The following is an 11,527-nucleotide window of genomic DNA, read 5'->3' as shown; positions in this document are numbered from 1 at the left end:
TATTGTTTAATGTTTTCAATTACATATTCTTTTTTCAGTATCAACTTCATGCAGCATTATAAGGCTCCTGAAGAAGCTCCTTTGAGCGAAACATGATGAGCACAAGTGGCTGCAATAGGGTATGAAATGTATGTATTTGACTATTTAATGTAATTTTAAAAATATTGTTACTCAATAAAATGTTTACATTTTTAAATAAGGTGTTTAATTATTGGCACCCTAAAAGTCCCGCTTTTTGTACCTATAAAATTTTATTTTGTTCCTTCTCCTTTCAGCTTTTTCTTGTTAGCATATGTGCCTGCAGCACACCTCAGTGGCCCCCTAAAGCTGGCCCCTCCTTGCCCAGTCAGTTTTGTTACTACTACAAGAAGGTAAAATCGAGTCAAATTTAGGCACTTACACTCACTGCAGTTAGAAAAATGCGTTTAGTGATTTTATTGAATATATTTCTGCCTTCATTGGGGTTGCCTGTTCATTTAATTGAATCAGCAATTTATAAAAATAGGGTGCAGGAAACATCCATACTGCTGTGTACATGGCCCATTGCGTCATCAGTTATGGTGAACTTGTCCACCTTCTCCTGTTTGATATATGACCCTGCTTGTTCTTAAGCTAATAATTGGATTATCTATCCTTTTTTATGGTTCCTGTTTCCTCAGGTTAACCTGCTCTGAACTCTCGGGTCTATTGTCAGCTTGTTCCCTGATGGTTTCTGTATAATGCATGATGATCTAGATTTATATATGGTTCCACCCATGATAATAAGTCCAGCTCTGGACCCGTAGCCTCCTGTAGAAGTTGATTTAGCTTCTGTAGCCCTCTTTTGGTGGGAGTTATGAGAAATTGCCCTCCCTAAATAAGATATTGCACCTGTAGGTAAATAAGAGAACACTTACCTTTGCTAAGTGGAAGAAGGGGATTAATAATAAAGTTGTCAGTGTCTCCACCCAGGGCAGGGCTTCTGTGAACAGAGGGGATTCCCATCCTGATAAATTATCCAGTAATCTAATCAAAATGATTGGAAGAAGAAGAACCACTGCAACCAGCATATGACATTGCTCTTAAGCATATAGATGTACACCAGTAAATAAATAATACAAGCCTTATATAAGAAAAGATTAATAATAGAACATACATTCAATGTACAAACAGATATTATCAGCAAAGGGCCCGATAGGAGTCCTGGTAGAATTGTGCACATACTCAGGTATATATAATTATTTATAGCAGTACCTCCAAATGAATGTTGCATTGCAGGGGCTCCTGAGGATGATGTGGAGTTTGTCATTGTCAGAGATTTTAATGTGGATGTAAACTCAACATTTTTTTTTTAATTAAGGCTTGTACCTTGTACAGTTTATGATTTCATGTCATCTATGCCCAGTCTTGACATGAAGAGTTAATCCAGCTCCGAGCAGTCCTCTTATCTTTTTTCAGTGAGATTAAAACTGACACAGAGAAATAGTAGTCAGTTCTTCCCCCTTGCTGTGAATGACAGGTGATTTACATACCTCATGCACGAGCCTGAGGGAGTCATTCTGTGTACTTCAGATCCCCTCCTCCTTTCTTCTCCAGCTCTCCCAGGATTGGCTGCTCCACACCTCAGCATGATTGGGCATGCTGAAGTCATGTGGTGACTTTTCTGGGTTTTGACTGGATGTTAGAGATCATAGCAGAAGTTCAGTGTAAGAAATACACAGGAGAAAATGCATGTTGACAAGGGGAGTGTAAAGGTGGGCGGGGAGTCTACTGACATTACGACTCCACCCACCGAGCTCCAGACAACAGACTCACCCACAGAACTTGCAGTTTTTCGGGTCTCATAACAGACAGAGAGGGGAGACATTTGACAGGTAAAGATACATGCAGGAGGAATGTATATCCTTATGGATAACCACTATGGCAGTAGTTTAGAAAGGATGAGAGTGGGTTTACATCCACTTTAAGACAAGACTGGTGGTGATGAGGAGACCCTCCAACCATTACCTAACCAACCAGGAATGCAGTCCTAGTTATCGGGCACTGTGCAAGTGGGATAGTAATAGGACAGGGATACTCCTTTGTCACAAGGATAAAGCAATACACTCACAAAGCTATGGGCTGCTGCAGTTAAACTACTAGAACATAGAAATACTTGCATAATCATCTCTTCTGATCTGGTAATAGTAGCATGGACATGCTATGTGGCCTTCTCTCTCTCTCTCTCTCTCTCTCTCTCCACTACCTCCTCCCAGGATCTTTTCCTAACAACCCCAGAGTCAGGAAGTGACATACATAAATATACATTACAATGTGATCGTAGCAGCTGACAGTAGAGGGCAGTGGATCCCTACACTTCATATATCCTATTTCCTGTGCCCAGGACTTCATGGCTTGTGAATTTTAATGCTTTTGTTACAGAGTTGGCCAGGTTGTAATCACAAGCTGCTGCAATATCAGCCAGGAACATGCTACCGCAGGGGGCCCCCTGCCAAGTAGAGGATGTTTGAGGAAACGATACTTATGATTGTACACCTGTCAAGGGGCGCATAAGATAAGGAAACAGGAGTACTTGGTTACCACTAGTTGTTGTGAAATAGTAAAAACTTTATTAAAGTAGAACAAAAAGGCTACAAGACCTATTAACCTATGCTGACCTTCAAAAACAACACCAATTACCCAAAACACTTTTTTATTCCTACTTACAAATTAGACATTTCTTCTCCACTAAATCCCTCACCCTATTCCTAGACAAACCTACAGACTTTGAATTGATTTGTGCCAAGGGACCCTACGAACCCCAATTGATTTCCACCATTTATAAAATATTACACAAGGCTACCCCTTTGAAAGTGGACACCCACCACTACATGAGGAAATTGTCCCAGATCCTTCAACATGACATATCTCTGTTTGACTGGGGAAGTATCTGGGAATATACCTCAAAAATCTCCCGCTGTGTTTCTCACAAGGAATCCGCCTACAAAGTCCTACTATTCTGGTATAGAACTCCAGAACGACTACACGCATATAATCCCACAATTTCAAATCTATGCTGGAGATGCAATAAAGCAGTGGGCTTCCATTTTCATATTTTCTGGGAATGTCCCTTAGTCTCCCAATTCTGGGATCAGATCTAAACACTCCTAGAAAGGCTGCTAGAAGTCTCCATACCCCTGAATCCCATGCCCTTTATATTAGGCCTCCCTTTCCCTGGGGTTCACAAAACTAAGCGGAAACTGATGTCTTTCGTACTACTTGCTGCCAAAAAAACTATCCCTAAGCTTTGGCTCCCCCCCCCCACACACACTCTCACAAACTCTCTCAATTTTAGCTGACATCCGTAGAATGGAACATCTAACAGCCATAATTGATGATTCCACACAGAAATTTTCACAAATATGGCAGACATGGGATGACTCTGAGTATAGTGCTGTTGCAACCGGCTCCAACTGAAAATCTTAGATATACATAGAGCTCTTTATCTATTATTTTCTATTGTTTATGCTGACTTCACCTAATGTTCCCTTTGGTCCCTCTCACCGGTACCTCAATTTCTCATAAAGAAATGCTACGTTCTTTCCACAGAAAGGTTACAATAGGTGTATTACAACTTCCTATTACCTAGATAGCATTCTCTATATATTTTTGTTTATCTCATAGGTTCTTTAAATCGTCCTAATTCTGTAATTATTTCAATGACAGTGTTTATGTTTATCACTTGGAATGATTGTGATAAAAATGCTACTATGTATACCATGCAAAAATGTTAAATAAACAATTAAAAAAAAAGTAGAACAAAAAGGGAACATTTTTTATAAACTTAACCCAAAATGTGGGATTTTCTTTAAAGGGTAACTCCACTGTTGTGGGAACTAATATAGCATATGCAATTGTGACACAAGTCATATTGTAATTGCATGTTATTAAAAATTACCTTTCCTTTTCAATTTACAGGCGCTGTGGTTTTCTGTAAATGCAATATGGCCACCTGGAGGTGCTCTGTACACAGATGTGTACAGAATGCCCCCCAAAAATGTTATTCCCTGCTTGATTTATTCACTTACTAATTTCCCAGAAGTCTGCACTAAGATACAAGTCAGATTTTTGGGCATTCCCTGCAACAAAATTGGCATTTTTGATGAGATATTCCCAAAGGGAAATCACATCCAAAGGGATGCAGACCTTGTCAATTTCCTCATTAGAACCTTGCAGGTGCAGCAACAGCAGCTGATTATTAATGTCACTCTCATTCACTTGGCACATGGACACAGACAAACAAACAGCTATAACAAAATAACAAACAACAAAAAGGTAGGAATCCGCAAAAAAGCTTGTTAAAATCTTTGCAATGTACATAGATCACCCAGAGGGGATTTTTTTTTGTCAGCAAAAGTGGAGTTACTCTTTAAATTTCACTTGGTGACAATAGTAAATGAGAGAAACAGGAAGGCTGAACGAGGACAGTGACATCAATATAAATTTGAGGTGTGTTCTAAGCCCTCTCTGGCCAATTCAAAACAAACAAAAAAAGTTTCGCCTTTAGTTATACTTTAAAGCAGAACTTCAATCATTTTTTCATCTTTCTATCTATTAAATCTTCTGCCCTTGTTGTTTTAACTTTGGATAGTAAAACTTTTTTTTTTCTGCCAGTAAATACTTTATACAGCCCACTTCCTGTTTGTCTGGTCTTAGCCTAGGCTTATGACATCATACACAGCTCTCTCTCTCACTCTCATGAGAGTTTGCCAGGAAGGTAGGAGGGGTGAGTCATAAGAGCACCAATTAAAGCTGCAGAGCTGGAGGTGTGCCTCTGTGTAATTCCAGGAAGTGAACAGGCAGCAGCTTCAGCTGCCCACAGTTAAATGGATGCAGCCGAACTCAGTGGAGGGAGATTTCTGCAGCATATTTGGCAAGTACAGAATCAGAGTATATATAAAATAATATGCAAAGTGGTTGGAGGGAAGCTTCAGAATGGCAAAGATGTTTTTTATTACAAATTATTTGAGCAGACTGCAGTTAACCTTATGCTAAACTAGATACACAGGTGCAGTGTTAGTTTAAACAATTCGGATTGTTCTTTATTTAGAATCATTTATACACTGTGCCCATTCAGAAGAAAACATATACTTGAAAATGAATAAAATAACGTACAAGAAAGTAGAATACATAGATACACGTGCAAGATCAATCTACAAAAATCAATGAACCTGTTTAGAAGAAAAAAAAAAACCTTCAAAAGTATTTGAGGCAAGCGGTAGTGTTTTTTAACATAAAATTTTATTTTTAACAAAATTTGGAATGTGCAGACAGTATGTAACAGAAGCCTTAAATATTTTTATACACCCTTCAAAAATCCACATGAACATCATTTGCTAGATACAGGAAATACAGGTTACTTTACATTCTCAGAACTGATAAAAATATATTCTGAAACGCACACCTTTACCACCAGGTCAAAAAAAAGTTTCAGCAAGGTGACTGTCACCATAAATATTATTCACAAAAATATCCTTTTATACCCACAGGACCTCAGCCCTCACTTTTCATAAAAAAACATTTACTGCGTCAATTAATATGTCAACCCTCGCCTTGTAAAACAACCTATTCAGTTTAAAATATAAATAAAAGGCAACATTTTGTGTATACGTATAAAAACATTATAATTACATTTTCCCCTTTTTTATAAGTGATCACATTCCTTCTGTTCTCTAAGGAACTTTTTTATAAGTGATCACATTCCTTCTGTTCTCTAAGGAACTTAGAGTGCTGGGGGAGGAGAAACAGCAGCACACTAATCTTCCCAGTGAATGGCTGTGCCAAAGTGTGTCAGCACAAGTCTGATCATTGGAAGAGAGCAGGCTCTCAGCACAGCTAGAGAATTAAAGTGTTACTAAACCCAGGACCCTGCATTCACTATATCTGGTCTCCCGCAGTACCCAGAACATGGAAATGCAATTGTTTTAGTAAATATAAACTCCTAAATACCCTTTCTCATCAGCAGTATATAGGAGTCTTGTGACTTCTATGAGTGTCTGGTAAAGCTTGTAGGAGGAGTTTTTAGTCTCCCCTGATTGTCCTATCAGGGTCCAGGACCCTGACCCTGTATCTTGACAGTGCTGATTGGCCCTGTGCTGATCACATGCATCCCCCCCCCCCCCCCCCCAAAAAAAAAAAAAAAAAAAGCTCTCTAGCAATACACACCAAACTGAGCATGTGCAGACTGACTCCAAAGGCTCTGTTCTATCGGGAAATGGACTGGAGTCAGTGGAAGAAGGGGAGGACCAGAGAAGATGGGATCACACAGCCTTTATACACAATGCAGTGGATTAACCCCTTAGGTTCCACCGTGAGTCTACCAAGCATGCTTTGCTGCAAATACAGACTGATTTTACTGTTGTGGGCTTAGTAACACTACTGTGTGTTAACTACTGCTTAGTGTGGTCAGTTTTTAATAGGAGAGCAGGAAGGATTAGATCATCTGTCAGGTTTTTTTTTTTTGTATTGCTATCTGTAAACCTGTTTGGTAAATTTCCCCTCACTTCCTGTACTGGTGAAAATATTTTTACTGAAAAAAGGAAGTAAATGGAAAACTCACCAGGGGACACTGAGAACAAAAAACAACCAAAAATGTAGGTTTTAGCTCTTCTCCAATCTACTATAAAGTGCATTTACTACTGTGGTGTCCTGGGTCAGAGAGATGTCCTCTCACTTGTTACTAGTGAGGAGAAAGGTCCCCACCGGGGCAACAGAAAAATCAACTCATTTCTAACTTTTCCCCACCCTTTCCAAAGGGAACCAATATTTGGCTAGAGTTCCACATACCATAAAAAAAGAATGGTTAGGGGCCCTATCAACTTAATAATAATGATCATATCTATCTACCAAAACGGAGACAAGGCCTATGGTTTGCTAGAGACGTCTCATTAAAAATGCTGGCACGTTGTCAGATATCATACAAACAACATAATTGTTTCATCGAGGTTATTTCCAGGAAGGTGCTTTAGAACCAGCTTTTTATTATTGTCGTCTGCACTGAAACCAAGGTAACAATTTTGTTTGAGTGATGACTCAAAACAGAACGAGTTTGGGTGCTCTTTGCGAAATACTTTTTGATAGAAGATAATCTCACTCTGCACCCCCGGTATATCTTGAGGAAGCTCACGTTGCTGAAAGAAATGAAATAAAAGGGGTTTATTGCATTTATAAGCCAAAAAATACTCCTTTAAATGAATGAATGAATGAGGATGTCCTTTAAGATATTATATATATATATTTTTCTACATATATTTGCGTTGCTAGCGAGTTAAGGTGGTTGTAAAGGCTTAAGTTTTTTACCTTCATTCATTCTACCTGAGCCACATCTTGACCCAGCGATGTGCTAGAAAGCAGCAGTCTCTTCCTCCTCATTGGCTGAGACGTTGGCTCCCACTACTGTCAATCACAGCCAGTGAGCCAATGAGGAGAGTCATAACACACAGAGCAGTGGCCCGAGAGCGAGCCTGCGCGGATGCTCCCATAGAAAATTTTTGCTATGGGGGTATTCGACAGGAGGGAGGGGCGCCATCGGGGGACCCGAGAAGAGGAGGATTTGTGCAAAACCACTACACAGAGCAGGTAAGTATGTCACGTTTGTTATTTATAAAGTGTTACTAAACCCAGGACCCTGCATTTACTATATTTGGTCCCCCACAGCACACAGAACACGGAAATGCAATTATTTTCATAAATACAAGCTGCTAGATACCTTTTCTCATCAGCAGTTATAGCAGTCTTGTGATTTCTATCAGTGTCTGGTTAAAGCTTGTAGGAGGAGTTTTTATTCTCCCCTGGCTGTCTTATGAGGTTGCATGACTCCTGACCCTCTGTCTGGGCAGTGCTGATTTGCCCTGTGCCTATCACATGCATCCTCACAAAACAAAAACAACAAAAAAACTCTCCAGCAATACACATCAAACTGAGCATGTGCAGAGCGCCCCCAAGGCTCTGTACTACCAGGAGATGGATTGGGAACTGTGGAAAAAGGGGAGGATCAGAGAAGACAGGATCAAACAGCCCTTTTTCCACAATGCAGAGGACTAACCCCTTAGGTTCCACAGTGAGTATAACAAGCACACGTTACTGCATATACAAACTTATTTTACTGTTGTGGATTTAGTAACACTTTAACATCACTTAAACAATGATTTTTCGAATATGTGGTTTAGAACCTCATGGGATTATACTCTTCACACAGATTTTTCACACACACACCCGAGGCCACAGAAATTCCCTGTCCATTAGTCAGGAACTGCACACTTACTTTAAAGTGTATGTCCAGTCAAATCATTTTTTTCCTCGTATTTTCCTAGTTTATTGAGGTAGGGTTAGACCCCCTGTCAGGCTTTTACTGCTATCCAGGGCTCTGTTCGTTTTATTTTTCTTCTCCTAGACACCAAGGCTCAAAAAACGCTACCTAATGTAGTGTGAATGGACAAAAAATGCCAATAATAGCTTCTAGGAGCTTAAAAAAAAAACTAGTGTGCATGGAGCTTTAGGCGTTTTTTATAAGTTCAAAGAATGCTAGAAAAAAAACGCTGGATGAAAAATGCTGATAACATTGTTTTCGTGCCAGCTTCTAGTAGCGTTTTAGTAGCATTTTATTCTCGTTTTTACAGTACATAAAGAAAAAAAAGCTGTTAGGCTTTTGCACATGATACTCCTGTTTGAGCATCTACTTTTTCAGAAGTTTTTTCTTTGTATGTATTTTCGTGTATATGCTGGCGCGCACTCGCGCATTTTTGCACAAATGCACAAAAACATATTTTCGCGTTCTCATTCTGCACAATCTTCAAATGGGCATTTGCGCACATTCATACGTATTTGCACCCATTTGCATGCATTGGGGCATAAATTACTGACCAAAAAAGCTGATTTTTCTATATTTTTTTTTTTACTGAAAGATACACGGCGCTTGTTTATGCGCCTGTGTTCATAGGCACGTAAAAAACAAAAAAGCTGTACTGAGCTTTTTCAAGCTGCAGTGTGCAAGAGGCCTCATGGCCCGTACACACGATCGTAATTAGTAAATCAACCCCTATAAGCTAAAAAAAAATGCCAGATAAATTCTGGATGAATAATGCAGATACTAGCATCTTTGTGCCAGCTTCTAGTAGCATTTTAGTAGCATTTAGAAGCATTAGCATCTTATTGGTGTTTTTTTAGTACATTAAATCGGTAGTAAACGCTCCAAAAGAAAACCGATTTTTCCAATATTATAAACTACCTATTCATTAGAACAAAATGGGCACTAAGTGTAAGCTCAAAAATCGTTCTTACTGTAAATAATCTTCTCTATAATAGACGGCACCATCACTGTGGTCTTCTGCATCTGTATTATTCTTTATTTCTGTCTGCATTATATTTCCCTCTCCATAATCCCGCGCATGCGCTGTAATACCATTATCCAAGCCTCTTCTCAATGCTGAAAGAATTAGGAGGAAGCATTGCGGGATGATGGGGCTGACGTCGACAACAGGAAATGACGCAGCCCCGACATAGACACTGCATTTTTACAGCAGGGTCTCTGCTTGCCGGAAAAGTAGAAGATACAGTGCATGCGTGGGCGACGTCATCAGAAACAAATATAGCGATAACTCGCAAATCATGCGGGTAAGGAGAAAATCATCAGGCGCAACTAATTGTAAAACCACCAATTGCACATGTAATGGAAAGTCATCAGAATGTGTATACAACCACTTTAAAGGGAGGTTCCGGCCGCAATATATTTTTTTTTTTTTTAAAGTCAGCAGCTACAAACACTGTAGCTGCTGACTTTTAATAAGGACAGTTACCTGTCCAGCGAGCCCGTGATGTCGGCCCCACGAGGCCGATCCGTCCATCAGATTTGCCGCTGGCGCCTCCATCTTAAAGAAGGGAAACAGGCAGTGGGGCCGCTCACCGAAGAGGAGGAAGCGCAGCGGAATAGGAAGAGGCAGATTAGGAAGACTGCCTAGCAACAAAGGTTTCAGGTAAGTTAACATTTTTTTTTTTTCAAATGTTTTATTTTTTTATTTTTTTTTAAGATTTTTGATGCAATTTTTTATTTTAGGGTGGCCCTCCACTTTAAGAAAAAGAAAAAGCTAAAAAAAAAGCTGTTAGGAGCAGCTAGGAGCAGTTAGGAGCATTCAGCATATTTTTCTGCTGGAAAAACGCTCCAAGAAACTCTACAAAAACTATTTTTTTTTCTGCTCCCAGGAGCTGAAGCTCAAAAAATGCTAAATAGCCTAAAGTAGTGTGCATGGACACATAGGATAACACTATTTAGCTTCTAGGAGCAGAAAAAAATGCTAATAACAGCTTCTAGGAGCTGAGAAAAACAATAGAGTGCAAAAAAACTGGAAAAAACTTGGGATAAAAAACGCTGGTAATAGCTTTTTGTAGTAGCGTATTAGTAGAGTTTTAGGAGCGTTAAGGTTTTATTCGCGTTTTTGCAGTAAAAGGGAAGAAATGCTCAAAAAAACACTATTAGTAGCGTTTAGGAACGTTTCTGCTGGAAAAACGCCTCAAGAAACTACAAAGAAAAAAAAATTTCTGCTCCTAGACGCTAAAGCTCAAAAAATTCTAATAGCCTAAAGTAGTGTGCATGGACACAGGAATGGACTGGCCATCGGGTCTACCGGGAGCTTCCCGGTGGGCCGATTGCTCAGTGGGCCAGTTTCAGCGGCCGCCTATTGCATCGGAGGTCCGCAGCGATCTACCCATCAATCGCCGACAGCTGGCACCTGACGGGTAGATCTCTTCTCGTCCATCCCAGATGATGTCAAAAGCAAATGGGGATGGACGAGAAGAGAGGAGGGGCCACCGGGGAGCAGCGTGACATGAGAGAGAACCTATCACAGACGCTTCCTGTGCTACTCTGCATGCTGGCTAGTAAACAATGTGCCCCATAATGTGCCCTGATGTGCCCCATAATGTGCCCTGATGTGCCATGTGCCATTATGTGCCCCAAGCCCTGATGTGCCCCCATGTGCTATATGCCCTGATGTGCCCTAATGTGCCCTATGCCTAATGTGCTATGTGCCCCGATGTGCTATGCGCCCTGATGTGCCCTGATGTGTTGTGCCCTGGGCCGGTCTGGATGAAGTCCAGGGCCACATTTTTGTTCCAGTCCAGCCCTGCATGGACACATAGGACTTGTTTTACTAAAGGCAAATTGACTGTGCACTTTGCAAAGGGCAGTTGCTCCAGGTCTTAGTAAATGAGCAGAAGCTCTGCGGACTTCCATTATCCAATCATGAGCAAGCAAAAATGCTGTTTTTTTATTTTTCCTTCCACGTGATTGGGTATTCTTTGCAAAGTGAAGTTTTACCTCATTTACAAAGCTCTGGAGCAACCGCACTATTTGCCTTTAGTAAATGAACCCCATAGGATAACACTATTTAGCTTCTAGGAGCAGAAAAAAATACTAATAACAGCTTCTAGGAGCTTAAAAAAAAAACCGCTAGTGTGCATGGAGCCTTAATGCACAGTTTGTTTTGTGGATCCTTGCGCACCACCAAAGTCCATT

At 40.2% G+C, this 11,527-nt stretch overlaps 2 protein-coding genes across 5 annotated transcripts in view; one reads left to right on the top strand and one right to left on the bottom strand.

Moving 5' to 3' along the window:
- Nucleotides 1-6,144: 6,144 nt before the first annotated feature.
- LOC141111118 (interleukin-18-like) overlaps nt 6,145-11,527 on the bottom strand; it is a 91,459-nt gene continuing 86,076 nt past the window's right edge. For all 3 annotated transcript variants that reach the window (XM_073603148.1, XM_073603150.1, XM_073603147.1), the window contains exon 6: nt 6,145-7,148. In XM_073603148.1, the coding sequence (XP_073459249.1) occupies nt 6,933-7,148 (216 nt within the window). In that variant the 3' untranslated portion in view covers nt 6,145-6,932. The remainder of the gene's footprint in view (nt 7,149-11,527) is intronic.
- The window catches only part of TEX12 (testis expressed 12), a 220,867-nt gene continuing 218,817 nt past the window's right edge, over nt 9,478-11,527 (top strand). The window contains exon 1 of one of the 2 annotated variants that reach the window (XM_073603156.1): nt 9,478-9,630. The gene's annotated coding sequence lies outside the window, so the exon portion shown is untranslated. The remainder of the gene's footprint in view (nt 9,631-11,527) is intronic. The other variant, XM_073603154.1, reaches the window with a different exon arrangement.

The sequence above is a fragment of the Aquarana catesbeiana genome, linkage group LG10 (genome assembly GCF_042186555.1).
Source record: "Aquarana catesbeiana isolate 2022-GZ linkage group LG10, ASM4218655v1, whole genome shotgun sequence".
Lineage (NCBI taxonomy): Eukaryota > Metazoa > Chordata > Amphibia > Anura > Ranidae > Aquarana > Aquarana catesbeiana.
Note: the sequence above shows the minus strand (reverse complement) of the source record. Positions and strands in the feature narration are given on the sequence as shown.